Here is a 16,270-nt window from a genome sequence, read left to right on the forward strand (position 1 = left end):
CTATCCTTCTCCTCTCCTATCCTCCTGCCCTCCTATCCTTCTGCCCTCCTATCCTTCTCCTCTCCCATCCTCCTGCCCTCCTATCCTTCTCCTCTCCTATCTTCCTATCCCCCTCCTATCCACCTCTCCTATCCTCCTCCTCCTCTCCTATCCTCCTCCTCCCCTCCTATCCTCCTCCTCTCCTATCCTCCTCCTCTCCTACTCTCCTCCTGCCCTCCTATCCTCCACCTCTCTCTCGCTCTCTCTCTCTCCCCTCTTTCTCCTGGTCCTCTCTCTGTCTCTGTCTCTGTCTCTGTCTCTGTCTCTGTCTCTGTCTCTCTCTCTCTCTCTCTCTCTCTCTCTCTCTCTCTCTACTGGTCCTCTCTCTGTTCTCTCTCTCTCTCCCCTCTTTCTCCTGGTCCTCTCTCTCTCTCTCTCTCTCCCCGCTTTCTCCTGGTCCTCTCTCTGTTCTCTCTCTCTCCCCTCTTTCTCCTGGTCCTCTCTCTCTCTCTCTCACACTCTCTTTCTCTCTCTCTTCTTTCTCTCTGTCCTCTCTCTGTTCTCTCTGTCTCCGTCTCTCTCTCTCTCCCCTCTTTCTCCTGGTCCTCTCTCTGTTCTCTCACTCACTCTCTCTCTCTCTTATTTCTCTCTGTCCTCTCTCTGTCTCTCTAGATCTCTCTGTCTATCTGTCTGTCAGGGGGTTATTCATTCCTGTTTATCACTATACACCATTACATTCAGTCACCTCAAGTCTGTAGACTAGGCTACTGATCCATGAGTGCTGCTGTCTCAGATACCACACCATGGAAGCCAAAGAAACCTTGAAACCTAAGACTGATGGAAAGAGAGTCTTACCTCCCTTCCCCCTACACACACACACACACACACACACACACACACACACACACACACACACACACACACACACACACACACTGTCATACACGCATCAAACACTGTCACACACACACACACAAACAGACAGACAGACAGACAGACAGACAGACAGACAGACAATAAAGTGTTTATCGTAGTCCAAAATGTGTAATCATACGCACAGCAGTGTTCTAGAATATTGGACCGCTGGCTTTCATACTTTTCAAATTCTCAGAGCAGCTCGAGCGATTTCTCCAACTGTCAACACATCCAAATGAATAGAGGAGGCTGGAGACATGTTGGTTGGTCGGGCTGTGTGTCCCTGCGTTCTCAGAGCCACATATCTCTGTCAAAATGGATCGTCGGACTGACGCGTCTCAGCAATTGTGGAGTGTGATTTACACTTAAGACAGCTGCAGTGCAGTAATATTGACCTCCTGACCTCCTCATCTCACCACCTGTGTTTTACACACCTAGCTGACACCCCTGCAAGGCTGGTGGTACAATCTCTCGTCTGAGAGGGGGGTGCTCTGAAGAAGTGCCATCTCAGGGTTGTGTGTGTTTCTCTGACTCTGGTCCCTTAACCATTAAGATAATTATCAAATGTGAGATACAAAAAAAAAAAAATCATCTGGGATAGATAGTGGTAGAAATCTGCCTTTTTCAGTCCTTTATATGGAGGAGATGGTGTTTTTCCTGTGGTTGTAACTTACACCTGACCTCTGTATGCATATATTTACAGTATTTGGCTCCTATGTAAAAACAGAATGGTTAAAATAGCCCCTAAATCATCCCCTGTCCTTCCAGAGGTTTTCATTCAAGTATTTGTGTTGGGATTTAAACTATTGTTATTGTAATGACTCATCTGACCACAGGAGTTGAGATGTTTGCCTTTAATACTGGACTGAGGATCCAGATGAAGTATGTTTATTGTTTCCTGCAGGTATCGTCCATGAGAACGTGAAGATGGGCTCAGACGGGGAGAGTGATCAGGCATCTGGGACGTCTTCTGATGAAGTCCAGAGTCCAGTCAGGGTCCGCATGAGGAACAACCACCACAGACGCATCTCCAATGAGGTACAATTGGTGTGTGTGTGTGTGTGTCTGTCTGTCTGTCTGTCTGTCTGTCTGTCTGTCTGTCTGTGTGTGTGTGTGTGTCTGTGTGTGTGTGTGTGTGTGTCTGTCTGTCTGTCTGTCTGTCTGTCTGTCTGTCTGTCTGTCTGTCTGTCTGTCTGTCTGTGTGTGTCTGTGTGTGTGTGTGTGTGTGTGTGTGTGTGTGTGTGTGTGTGTGTGTGTGTGTGTGTGTGTGTGTGGTAGCTGTAAAATGATGAGCACAGCAGTATTGCAGGAAATGCCCCTGGACACACAGTCTGCTGCCTCTGTGTGGACACTCTGGACTGGACTGCTTTACACCATGTTTACTACAGACAGAGAAGAAGGCGTAGGAAGAGGGGGGGGCTGAATTAAATAATGAAACCATGATAAGGAACAGAGAGAGGTAGAACTTGGACATGGATGGGCAGAGAAAGAGAGAGTGGAGGAAAGATGTGAGGAGAGGGAGAGAGAGAAGGATGAGAGAGAGTGGGGGAAAGATGTGAGATGAGGGAGAGAGAGAGGGATGAGAGAGAGAATGGAGGAATGATGTGAGGAGAGGGAGAGAGATAGGGATGAGAGAGAGAGAGGGAGAGAGAATGGAGGAAAGATATGAGGAGAGGGAGAGAGATAGGTATGAGAGAGGGAGAGGGCTGAGAGAGTGGAGGAAAGATGTGAGGAGAGGGAGAGAGAGAGGGATGAGAGAGTGGAGGAAAGATGTGAGGAGAGGGAGAGAGAGTGGAGGAAAGATGTGAGGAGAGGAAGAGAATGAGGAGGACAGAGAGATGGAAAATAACTGTTTCCTATCAGCGATTTCCAACATCACTCCACATTCCCCCCTTCCCCCAACTCTGTTCTACCCTCAGGAATCTCTCCACCCCTCCCTCTTTTTCCCTCCGCCTTCTCCTCTACGTCCTCCTCCCCTTCTTCCTCGGAGTGTGTGGGGTACTCTGGCACAATCGTGCCCTCGTTCTCTCTCTCTCTTTCTCTGCTTCTGCCCATCTCTATCTGTTGGGTCATGTGGCAGGCAAGAGAGGTGCAGTGTGGGAAGAGTGTGTGAGAGTGTAGGATTACCATTCAGAGGGACAATGAGGGACTTACTAGAGCTGTTCTGCATTGTAAGTACTAGGTTGTGTGTGTGTTAGTGTATGTGTTATGTATGTGTGTGTGTGTGTGTGTGTGTGTGTGTGTGTGTGTGTGTGTGTGTGTGTGTGTGTACACATGCATGAAATCAAATCAAATGTTTCTAAGTGAATGAAAGAGTGCATGTGTATGAACATGATTATTTGAGTGACGGTGTGTGTTGTGTGTGTTCTCTGTGTGTGTGGGCATGTTTGTGTGTAGTCATTGTGTGTGTTAGTTGACTGTGTACTTCAGTGAGTGTGTTGATGAGTTAACAGAATGGATGAGGTGCCGATGGGACTTATTAAGCAGAGATAAATGCTTACTGTGTACAGGTGAATGTGTCACGGTATTGTCATATTCACGTGTGTATGTATGTTCCTACGTACAGTAGTGTTGTCACGATACCAGAAGTTTGACTTTGATACCAATACCAGGTTCATCAAAATACTCGATACCAAATCAATATTCAGTACCAAAACGATAGTTGATACCAAATCAATATTCAATACCAAAACGATAGTCGATACCAAAATGATAGTCGATACCAAAACGATAGTCGATACCAAATCAATATTCAATACCAAAACGATAGTCGATACCAAAGCGATACTCGATACCAAAGCGATACTCGATACCAAAACAATACTCGATACCAAAATGTTACCCTGATACTGAAACGATACCACAGAAGAAGAAAAAAAAGAAAACTATTAGCTAAGGCCATAGAAAACCAATGGGCTGTACTTTCTTCAACATTGAACAATATGTGAATAACTGGTAGAACAAATCAAATAACAAATAGAATATATTCTATTCTATATTCAATCGTTTAAAAAAAATACAACACCATATTAAATAACATATTCAATTCCTTATGCAAAACCATGAGCCTCATGTAATTATACATCTGAAATGTTTTAAAATTGGATTTTTATACATATCAGGGTTAATTAATTTGCCATAATATTGGGTAAAATATCATTCATTAGAGCTATGATTCACTACAGCTAAATCATTTAATGTATTGAATTAGTAGTTTAATTCCAAAACGACATAAAAAACAGGGAAGCTCATTTCTGAAGCATGCACACCATACTGTAGAAATACAATGGATTTTACACAGCATACTACAATTCCCAGAGTGCATTTCAACTCCCAGTGTGCAATGCTCCGCCCAGGGCTGCTGCTGGCTAGTGGCTAGTGGCTACTACTAGCAAGCCCAGACAAACACAAAGTAGTCTAAATGTATTGCTGTCATAGCTAAATTGTGAGTGCATTTCATATTTCTTTTGGGTTGTAATCATATTATAATGCTCACATGAATGTCATGCTGGATATATGTTCATGTCATTGCCACTCAAAAATCATTTGAATTTAGTTGCTAGTAGAATAACGTTACAATTCAAAATGGCATTTGTAAAATCATTTTTTATGTGCTAGCTTACTACTGCCCCTTGAGAAGACAACTGCCCCCTTGAGAAGACAAGTACCCTGGCTAGCTTACTACTGCCCCTTGAGAAGACAAGTACCCTGGCTAGCTTACTACTGTCCCTTGAGAAGACAAGTACCCTGGCTAGCTTACTACTGCCCCTTGAGAAGACAAGTACCCTGGCTAGCTTGAGACAAGTACCATTGCTAGCTTACTACTGCCCCTTGATAAGACAAGTAGCCTGGCTAGCTTACTACTGCCCCCTGAGAAGACAAGCACCCTGGCTAGCTTACTACTGCCCCCTGAGAAGACAAGTACCCTGGATAGCTTACTACTGCCCCCTGAGAAGACAAGTACCCTGGCTAGCTTACTACTGCCCCCTGAGAAGACAAGTACCCTGGCTAGCTTACTACTGCCCCTTGAGAAGACAAGTACCCTGGCTAGCTTACTACTGTCCCTTGAGAAGACAAGTACCCTGGCTAGCTTACTACTGCCCCTTGAGAAGACAAGTACCCTGGCTAGCTTGAGACAAGTACCATTGCTAGCTTACTACTGTCCCTTGATAAGACAAGTAGCCTGGCTAGCTTACTACTGCCCCCTGAGAAGACAAGCACCCTGGCTAGCTTACTACTGCCCCTTGAGAAGACAAGTACCCTGGCTAGCTTACTACTGCCCCCTGAGAAGACAAGCACCCTGGCTAGCTTACTACTGCCCCCTGAGAAGACAAGTACCCTGGCTAGCTTACTACTGCCCCTTGAGAAGACAAGTACCCTGGCTAGCTTACTACTGTCCCTTGAGAAGACAAGTACCCTGGCTAGCTTACTACTGCCCCCTGAGAAGACAAGTACCCTGGCTAGCTTACTACTGCCCCTTGAGAAGACAAGTACCCTGGCTAGCTTACTACTGTCCCTTGAGAAGACAAGTACCCTGGCTAGCTTGAGACAAGTACCATTGCTAGCTTACTACTGTCCCTTGATAAGACAAGTAGCCTGGCTAGCTTACTACTGCCCCCTGAGAAGACAAGCACCCTGGCTAGCTTACTACTGCCCCTTGAGAAGACAAGTACCCTGGCTAGCTTACTACTGCCCCCTGAGAAGACAAGTACCCTGGCTAGCTTACTACTGCCCCCTGAGAAGACAAGTACCCTTGCTAGCTTACTATTGCCCCCTGAGAAGACAAGTACCCTTGCTAGCTTACTACTGCCCCTTGAGAAGACAAGTACCCTTGCTAGCTTGCTACTGCCCCTTGAGAAGACAAGTACCCTGGCTAGCTTACTACTGCCCCCTGAGAAGACAAGTACCCTTGCTAGCTTACTACTGCCCCTTGAGAAGACAAGTACCCTTGCTAGCTTGCTACTGCCCCTTGAGAAGACAAGTACCCTTGCTAGCTTGCTACTGCCCCTTGAGAAGACAAGTACCCTTGCTAGCTTACTACTGCCCCCTGAGAAGACAAGTACCCTTGCTAGCTTACTACTGCCCCTTGAGAAGACAAGTACCCTTGCTGGCTTGCTACTGCCCCTTGAGAAGACAAGTACCCTTGCTAGCTTACTACTGCCCCTTGAGAAGACAAGTACCCTTGCTAGCTTACTACTGCCCCTTGAGAAGACAAGTAGCCTGGCTAGCTTACTACTGCCCCTTGAGAAGACAAGTACCCTTGCTAGCTTGCTACTGCCCCTTGAGAAGACAAGTACCCTGGCTAGCTTACTACTGCCCCCTGAGAAGACAAGTACCCTTGCTAGCTTGCTACTGCCCCCTGAGAAGACAAGTACCCTTGCTAGCTTACTACTGCCCCCTGAGAAGACAAGTACCCTTGCTAGCTTACTACTGCCCCTTGAGAAGACAAGTACCCTTGCTAGCTTGCTACTGCCCCTTGAGAAGACAAGTACCCTTGCTAGCTTGCTACTGCCCCTTGAGAAGACAAGTACCCTTGCTAGCTTGCTACTGCCCCTTGAGAAGATTCGGGCAAATTACTAGACAGACTCGATGCGCTCAATCCGTATGCGACGAGACACACATTTGACAGAAGTACCGAAACTAACAAAAATTCTAGTTCTAGTATTGAAGAAGTACAGAAGTTTTGGTATATCTTGCAACACTAGCGTACAGTATAACCTAATTGTATACTGTGTGTGTGTGTTGTCAAGATGTCATTACTATCGCTAATTATATTCATGAGAATGTGTCCTTTGTGTGTGTGTGTGTGTGAATGTTTGTGTGTGTGTGTGTATGAGATGGGTTGGCAGAGTCCCCAGGGTGATGGCTCTTATGTTCTGTTCCATGTAGGGCTGTCAAGGTGACCGTATTACCGCCACACCGGCAGTCACGAGTCATGACCGCAGTCTAATTTCCTGATGATCGTTGGTCACGGTAATCCCATCCAGAACTGAGCAAATGAATGGCGCTGAAGGGTAGCCTACCAAACTAGCTAACGGCCCTCGCTAATGGCCTGGTACTCAGTGCTCTATTGTCCCTCTAATCACTTAATGATTGAATTTGAATAATCTGAATGATGAGGACAAATAGTGATGGGAGATAGAGCTCCCGTTCCAAAGTGGACACAGGAAAGAACCCAATATGCATGAATACATATTTAAAACCTCTTCCGAAAGGACCTAAAGGACAATCGGTCCAGTCCGAGTGAGGGAAGCAGCAAAAAAGCCAATTGTTTTGCTACTTTATTAAAACGGAACCATGGAGAAAAGGAGAGAGAGGCCAAGTGTGAGCAGCTGTATACTACAAGGGAGTGGAGGCAGAGTGAACAGCTGGAGACTACAAGGGAGTGGAGGCAGAGTGAACAGCTGGAGACTATAAGGGAGTGGAGGCAGAGTGAACAGCTGGAGACTACAAGGGAGTGGAGGCAGAGTGAACAGCTGGAGACTGCAAGGGAGTGGAGGCAGAGTGAACAGCTGGAGACCATAAGGGAGTGGAGGCAGAGTGAACAGCTGGAGACTACAAGGGAGTGGAGGCAGAGTGAACAGCTGGAGACTATAAGGGAGTGGAGGCAGAGTGAACAGCTGGAGACTACAAGGGAGTGGAGGCAGAGTGAACAGCTGGAGACTACAAGGGAGTGGAGGCAGAGTGAACAGCTGGGGACTATAAGGGATTGGAGGCAGTGAACAGCTGGAGACTATAAGGGAGTGGAGGCAGAGTGAACAGCTGGAGACTAAGGGAGTGGAGGCAGAGTGAACAGCTGGAGACTATAAGGGAGTGGAGGCAGAGTGAACAGCTGGAGACTACAAGGGAGTGGAGGCAGAGTGAACAGCTGGAGACTGCAAGGGAGTGGAGGCAGAGTGAACAGCTGGAGACCATAAGGGAGTGGAGGCAGAGTGAACAGCTGGAGACTACAAGGGAGTGGAGGCAGAGTGAACAGCTGGAGACTATAAGGGAGTGGAGGCAGAGTGAACAGCTGGAGACTACAAGGGAGTGGAGGCAGAGTGAACAGCTGGAGACTATAAGGGAGTGGAGGCAGAGTGAACAGCTGGAGACTACAAGGGAGTGGAGGCAGAGTGAACAGCTGGAGACTATAAGGGATTGGAGGCAGTGAACAGCTGGAGACTATAAGGGAGTGGAGGCAGAGTGAACAGCTGGAGACTAAGGGAGTGGAGGCAGAGTGAACAGCTGGAGACTACAAGGGAGTGGAGGCAGAGTGAACAGCTGGAGACTATAAGGGAGTAGAGGCAGAGTGAACAGCTGGAGACTACAAGGGAGTAGAGGCAGAGTGAACAGCTGGATACTATAAGGGAGTGGAGGCAGAGTGAACAGCTGGAGACTAAGGGAGTGGAGGCGGAGTGAACAGCTGGAGACTATAAGGGAGTGGAGGCAGAGTGAACAGCTGGAGACTATAAGGGATTGGAGGCAGAGTGAACAGCTGGAGACTATAAGGGAGTGGAGGCAGAGTGAACAGCTGGAGACTAAGGGAGTGGAGGCAGAGTGAACAGCTGGAGACTATAAGGGAGTGGAGGCAGAGTGAACAGCTGGAGACTAAGGGAGTGGAGGCAGAGTGAACAGCTGGAGACTATAAGGGAGTGGAGGCAGAGTGAACAGCTGGAGACTATAAGGGATTGGAGGCAGAGTGAACAGCTGGAGACTATAAGGGAGTGGAGGCAGAGTGAACAGCTGGAGACTAAGGGAGTGGAGGCAGAGTGAACAGCTGGAGACTATAAGGGATAGGAGGCAGAGTGAACAGCTGGAGACTATAAGGGAGTGGAGGCAGAGTGAACAGCTGGAGACTATAAGGGAGTGGAGGCAGAGTGAACAGCTGGAGACTATAAGGGAGTGGAGGCAGAGTGAACAGCTGGAGACTAAGGGAGTGGAGGCAGAGTGAACAGCTGGAGACTATAAGGGAGTGGAGGCCGTGCGGTGGGTGAATGTGTGAGTAAGACACAGGAGGATCGGAGCACCAGAGCAGGAACAGGGAGAGACCACAACCACTTATCTTACGCTACACTAACTTCTCACTAATTATTTATCCTCCTGTTCGATTACATAGTACCTGTCTTGACATCATCAAACTGAGAGAAACTAGCTACCTAGGCTACTTGAGGCCAGCCATAATGTTACTGCACTTCTTACAATTAGCTACCCGAAATACCAACTCCATTCAGATCATAGCTTAAATAGCAGTCTACCTGTTGACTTTTGGTGGTTGTAGCCTTGAATTCTCATTTTAATTTCCCCTTCCGTTGAGTAGATACCCCCTAACTGGTTTGCCACACAAGCAGAGCAGTGATGCAGTTGTCTCCTTCTGTAGGAAGGATCAGAGTGCAGGCCTTTCTTTGTGACTTTCCCAAATCAGCAATACAGAGTTAGTATTGAGTTGCAACATGCTGCCCTTATATTTTGGAATACATTCCCAGGTTTACAAGCCTTTCACAACTAAATATATCATATATATTATTGTAATGGTGTAGGCTATATTAAATTGATTTATATATTTTTTTAAATCCAGATGTTCCAATGCCCAGAGATGCTAAACATGTTAATGTTAATTAACGGTCAATTACCGTGTGACTGTCTGTCATTTGCATGACAATTACCAGCAGACCGTCACAGCTCTAGTTCCATGTTGTTTTCTCTCCATTCAATGTGCTAACAGCCTTTCATCTCTACAAAACATTAAGATTCGATATTCATACATGGCCAAATATAGAGTTTACATTTTCATTTGTGTAGTTCTCCGTTGTGTAATGAAAGCAGTATGGTCCTACAATGCCATTGTGTCAAGCTGCAAATGTTGTTTATGACCATTGTGCTTGTGTACGTGTTCACGTACACACACACACACACACACACACACACACACACATACACATTGGGGACATATCCTGTGGGAAGGTTGGGTCTGGGCCAGGCAGTGCTGCCATGGAAACCAGGGATGATTGGCACCCTGCCTGGAGTAGGCAATAGAGGAGTGAGGTATGTTGGGAGATGTAGTTCAATGTGGACTACAGATGTGATTGTTAGTAATGGATGTATCACAACCAGGGAGTCAAATCCATTTCAATTCAGTAAATTCATTCAGAGGACCTTTCAGTATTGTAATTTCAATCCACTTCCTAAATTGACTGCATTGATGTGGAATTGACCCCCAATCCTGAACAGGCCAGTGGTCACTGTATACTCTTATATACAGAAAATGTATCACAATAATACTATTGATTTGATTAACTGATTGAACACACAGTTATAATCCCATCCCTGTCTCTTTGTCTCTCTCCCACCTGGCTCTATCTCCCTCTCTCTCTCCAGGACATGAACAATCTCCTGTCTCTGTGTCTCCCTCCCACCTGGCTCTATCTCCCACTCTCTCTCCAGGACAAAAACAAGCGCCTGTCTCTGTGTCTCTCTCCCACCTGGCTCTATCTCCCTCTCTCTCTCCAGGACAAAAACAAGCGCCTGTCTCTGTGTCTCTCTCCCACCTGGCTCTATCTCCAGGACATGAACAATCTCCTGTCTCTGTGTCTCTCTCCCACCTGGCTCTATCTTCCCCTCTCTCTCCAGGACATAAACAAGCGTCTGTCTCTGTGTCTCTCTCCCACCTGGCTCTATCTTCCCCTCTCTCTCCAGGACATAAACAAGCGTCTGTCTCTGTGTCTCTCTCCCACCTGGCTCTATCTCCAGGACATAAACAATCTCCTGTCTCTGTGTCTCTCTCCCACCTGGCTCTATCTCCCTCCCTCTCTCCAGGACATAAACAAGCGCCTGTCTCTGCCGGCTGACATCAGGCTACCGGAAGGCTACCTGGAGAAGTTTGCCATGAACAGTCCGCCCTTCGACAAGCCCATGAGCCGCAGGCTACGAAGAGCCTCATTGGTCAGTCCACACTCTGCTCTCTGCTCTTAACTTGGCAAGCTGCAATGTAGTCTGAGTCAGCTGTTTTCCTGTGTGTGTGTGTGTGTGGGTGTGTGTGTGGGTGTGTGTGTGTGTGTGTGTGTGTGTGTGTGTGTGTGTGTGTGCGTGTGCGTGTGCGAACTGCGCGGGCACATTTGTGTAGTTCTTTGCTCTGAAATGAAAGCAGTATGGTCCTGCAATGCCATTGTGTCAAGCTGAAGATGTTGGTTATGACCATTGTGCTTGTGTTTCTGAGTGTGGATAAGACATTTGACAGGAAGGCAAAGCGACCATATGAGAAGATTGTCATGACAACATGGATATACAAATGTAGGCAGGCACAGATATGGTAATGCTGACAATAGTTCCTGTCTATGGCCCAGTACACACAGATATGGTCATGTTGACAATAGTTCCTGTCTATGGCCCAGTACACACAGATATGGTAATGCTGACAATAGTTCCTGTCTATGGCCCAGTACGCACAGATATGGTAATGATGACAATAGTTCCTGTCTATGGCCAGGTACACACAGATATGGTAATGCTGACAATAGTTCCTGTCTATGGCCCAGTACACACAGATATGGTAATGCTGGCCATAGTACCAGATAAGGGCTATTTGGCTTGTAACCATAGGGGAACCATTTTTGGGGTCTATTTTTTTTATAGAACCTTAATGGAGAAAAATATCTCATTCTGAAAGGTTCGTTGTAGATCCTTTTGAAGAACCATACAGGGTTCTTTATTCTGGTCAGCCAGATTATATTGTTACAATTCCATAGGTGTTGTTATTGTGTTATTTGACAAGTTGAATCAAGAGAGATACCTCTGGAACAGCTGGGGGTCTCTGAGGAGAGAAGTGAGAACCACTGACTGATTTAGCCAACTGTTCTCAAAAGACGCAAGGCCATACGAGAGTCTTTCACAAGACACCGTCACTGGCCATAGTCACATGTAATATGTACGGGCATAAGACAAGACATTAGATAAAGTGGAATGACACTCTCACTCATGGTTGCGCAAGAATAGCTGTGCGTAAACCACTCCCTAAAATATTTGAATGAGCCACCTCCCTTACATTGTCACTGAAAGAGGAGAGAACCTTTTAGTGAATTGTAAAGAACAATTAGAGGGCTCAAAATGTTATTTACGTCATTATGGTTCCACCTGGAACCATCAACCTTCCCAAATAACCCTTGAGGAACCCTACTTTCTGTATGTGTAGGGGGCCGATGCATTCTGCATTAGAGATGTGAGCCTGGAGAACTTTCTCTCCTTCTCCCCTGTAGTTATTGAGTGAGACCAGGCCCCTCTCTTTCTCTCTGTTTGAAGTGATTTAATGACTCAGCTTTCCTGCAGGAGTCTTAGAGAGATGAAAGGAGGATGAAAGAGGAAGCATTTGAAGGGAGGGATAAAGGAAGGGATGGAGAGTGGCGTTTTTATAGAAGAAGGATGCATGGGGGAGGGTCAGGTGTAAGGTGTTTGTGTGGTTAGAGGCGAGTGCTGCAAATGAGTGGCAGGCATGTGTGTGCATGTGTGTGTGATGTAACAGATATCTATAATTCAGTAGTGGAGTCAGTCTGCCCTGCAGTGCTCCTCCCTGCTGGAAAAACACTGGAATACCTTGGAGACAGACCTCTGATGCAATACAGAGGACAGAGAGATAATGAATGACAGGATGAAGGACAGAGAGATAATAAATGACTGATAGGAAGGAGGAAAAAATTAATTACTTGTAGGAAGGACAGAGAGATAATTAATGACTGGTAGGGAGGTGGACAGAGAGATAATCAATGACTGATAGGAGAGAGGACAGCGAGATAATGAATGACTGATAGGAAGGAGGACAGAGAGATAACAAATGACTGATAGGAAGGAGGACAGAGAGATAATAAATGACTGATAGGAGAGAGGACAGAGAGATAACGAATGACTGATAGGAAGGAGGACATAGAGATAATGAATGACTGATAGGAAGGAGGACAGAGAGATAACAAATGACTGATAGGAAGGAGGACAGAGAGATAACGAATGACTGATAGGAAGGAGGACAGAGAGATAATGAATGACTGATAGGAAGGAGGACAGAGAGATAACGAATGACTGATAGGAAGGAGGACAGAGAGATAACGAATGACTGATAGGAAGGAGGACAGAGAGATAATGAATGACTGATAGGGGGAGGACAGAGAGATAATGAATGACTGGTAGGAAGGAGGACAGAGAGATAATGAATGACTGATAGGAAGGAGGACAGAGAGATAACGAATGACTGATAGGGGGAGGACAGAGAGATAATGAATGACTGGTAGGAAGGAGGACAGAGAGATAATGAATGACTGATAGGAAGGAGGACAGAGAGATAACGAATGACTGATAGGGGGAGGACAGAGAGATAATGAATGACTGGTAGGATGGAGGACAGAGAGATAACGAATGACTGATAGGAAGGAGGACAGAGAGATAACGAATGACTGATAGGAAGGAGGACAGAGAGATAATGAATGACTGATAGGAAGGAGGACAGAGAGATAATGAATGACTGGTAGGATGGAGGACAGAGAGATAATGAATGACTGATAGGAAGGAGGACAGAGAGATAACGAATGACTGATAGGTAGGAGGACAGAGAGATAACGAATGACTGGTAGGATGGAGGACAGAGAGATAATGAATGACTGATAGGAAGGAGGACAGAGAGATAACGAATGACTGATAGGAAGGAGGACAGAGAGATAATGAATGACTGGTAGGATGGAGGACAGAGAGATAATGAATGACTGATAGGGGGAGGACAGAGAGATAACGAATGACTGATAGGGGGAGGACAGAGAGATAAGTGATTGGAAGGAAGTAAAGAGCTAGATACACACATAGAGGGGGAATGATGGGGGAATAGAGGAGTGGAAGAAGGACATGCAGGAGTGATGTATGTTTGTTTGATGGTAAACTACAGTGTCAGTAGAGGTCAGGTTGGGGTTGGGGCTTTCGGTGAACCTGATTGGTTCAGGTATGTCTCAGGGTGGATAGGACTGGACGGTATGTGGTACTGTATTTCCCAGCATTCCTCAGTATTGATGGTCAGTGTAATATGGGTTAGAGTGTACCGTAGTATGGTTCATAATGCTGTATACTTGGGCATTACTGAGTCTAAATTCATTGCAGACGTTAAATATTGTCATTCTCACAGTTGTGTAACATTATGTGTGATACACTGGTACATGTTCATGCTTATATCATTCTTGTGTAGATGGAATGACGAAATCTAAACAGACTGAAGTCTTTATTCAATACTATCACTGGACACCTTAAATTAGTCATGCAATCAGCCTATTTCGAGATAAATATTTTATCCCTTCAAGTGCCTAATTTAAAAATACAATTCTCTCTGTAATTATTTTGACAGACTGTAGTTTTTTAATTAACTGACATAAAACCTTGCAGAAGCTCCCGAGTGGCGCAGCGGTCTAAGGCACTGCATCTCAGTGCTAGAGGTGTCACTACAGACCCTGGTTCAATCCCGGTCAATCCTGTCCATAGGACAGCTAACACAATTTGCCCAGCGTCGTCCGGGTTAGCAGAGGGTTTGGTAGACCGTCATTGTAAAATAAGAAGTTGTTCTTAACTGACTTCCTTAGTTAAATGAAGAAATAAAAATAGGTTCCAGTTGGCACATTCTTGAAACACTAACTGTACCAGCCTTTAAACACAGGATCAGTTACTGTGATGAAACATCCTGTTTAGAATGCCCATATCGAAGGTGGGTTTTTTTTCAGGAAGAAGTCCATTCTACTGAAAAAGATAAAATACATACTATTTTAGATATGGACAGACAAACATCAGTGAGCTATATAAAGATATCTGGGTAAAGCTGTCAAAATGGCCGACATCCTACTTCAAGGGCATCCTCAGGAGTCAATGTGTAACTGAAACACCGATCATGTTAAAAATTATTCTCTCATCTAGATGGAAGTAGGGGCTAGTGCCTGTAATTGTATATCCTGACCTTTGACCCCGAGGCACTGAGGCTATCTTTCTTCTTTCATAGCCGTCTCCCAATCCCCATCAATTATTCACTGTGTCGTCCAGTAAGATTCAGTGTTCCGTTGCGTTAAAAGACGCTTGGGGGGAAGGAAGAGCGTTGGTTGGATGGAGGGGGTAAGAAGTGATGGAGTCCGACAGGTGACCCCTGTTGGTTGGAAACATGTCTTGCATCATATCAAACCACACAACACTCAGCAACTACTCTCACTTTCCTGTTAAGGACCGAATGTCCAGATCTGAATGAAATCAAAACCCTGCAACATTTTTTGTATTTTGTTATTTAATCAAATGATTATTTCTTTTTTTACTTTTACCCCTTTTTTCTCCACAATTTCATGATATCCAATTGGTAGTTACACTCTTCTCCCATCGCTGCGACTCCCGTACGGACTCGGGAGAGGCGAAGGTCGAGAGCCATGCGTGAGATTTCAGATACGTGATATTCATCTGCCCAGTTAGAAGGAGGTGTCAGTGTAACATTCTTTTTCCCATTGGCTGTTTGTAATTCATTGATTGATGATGTCATCATTAAATTGATTGAGCTGTGGTGTCTGTCCACTCCTCACGGTCACGCTCACTGGCCACCGTCGTTCATGAAATGAACCTCCTCCCACTCTCCTTCCTTCCTTCCTTACTTCCTTCCATCCATCCTTCCCTTTTCTCTCCTAGCATCCTTTCCTTTTTCCCTATCTCTCTCCTTCGCTCCCTATCTCTCTCCCTCCCTCTATCTCTTTCTCTACACCCTTATTTGTTTTTTGTTGCTTCATTTTGTTCCACTAAAGTAGGTTTGACCTAGTTCTGTTCTGCGAGCAGAGAACAGAGCCAGTGAAGCGTTGGGAATGGAATGAACCCATTACCCAGCTGATATATTAGTTAGGACTAACACTGGCTTATTGGAGGAACCACTGTACCACACACACACACACACACACACAGACACACACACACACACAGACACACACACACAGACACACACACACACACACACACACACACACACACACACACACACACACACACACACACACACACACGCACACACACATACACACACACACACATAGTACATAATCCTTGTGGACAGTACTATACTATACTTTAAGTTCCAATGAACTAAGGAGGGAGGGGGATGCTAGAAAGACAGAAAGACCATTGGTAGGGTCATACACACATCCTCCACTGTGTCAGCCACGCTTAAACTGCCTGAAAGCCTGCAGATTTATTTTCCTGCGTTGGGATTGCCTGGGGGGGACAAATGTGTGTGTATGTGTGAGGGGGGGGTTCTATCCAACTGACTACACCTACATGAGCAGCACCACTCCCCAACAAGGCTGAGGGATCCTGACACCCGCTGTCACATACAGATGTGTGTGTTTTTATCTGAAAGCATCAC

At 45.8% G+C, this 16,270-nt stretch overlaps 1 protein-coding gene across 11 annotated transcripts in view; it reads left to right on the top strand.

The window, feature by feature from the left end:
• The window catches only part of LOC110519666 (cyclin-dependent kinase 17), a 113,459-nt gene that overhangs the window by 75,688 nt on the left and 21,501 nt on the right, over window positions 1-16,270 (top strand). For 9 of the 11 annotated variants that reach the window (XM_090203785.1, XM_036947554.2, XM_036947556.2 and 6 more), the window contains 2 exons: window positions 1,799-1,932; window positions 10,687-10,812. In XM_090203785.1, the coding sequence (XP_090059911.1) occupies window positions 1,799-1,932; window positions 10,687-10,812 (260 nt within the window). Of the gene's footprint in view, window positions 1-1,798; window positions 1,933-2,630; window positions 3,066-10,686; window positions 10,813-16,270 lie in introns of those variants that run through there. The other 2 variants (XM_090203783.1, XM_090203784.1) reach the window with 2 other exon arrangements.

Source organism: Oncorhynchus mykiss, chromosome 16, assembly GCF_057628025.1.
Source record: "Oncorhynchus mykiss isolate SJ-2025 chromosome 16, ASM5762802v1, whole genome shotgun sequence".
NCBI lineage: Eukaryota > Metazoa > Chordata > Actinopteri > Salmoniformes > Salmonidae > Oncorhynchus > Oncorhynchus mykiss.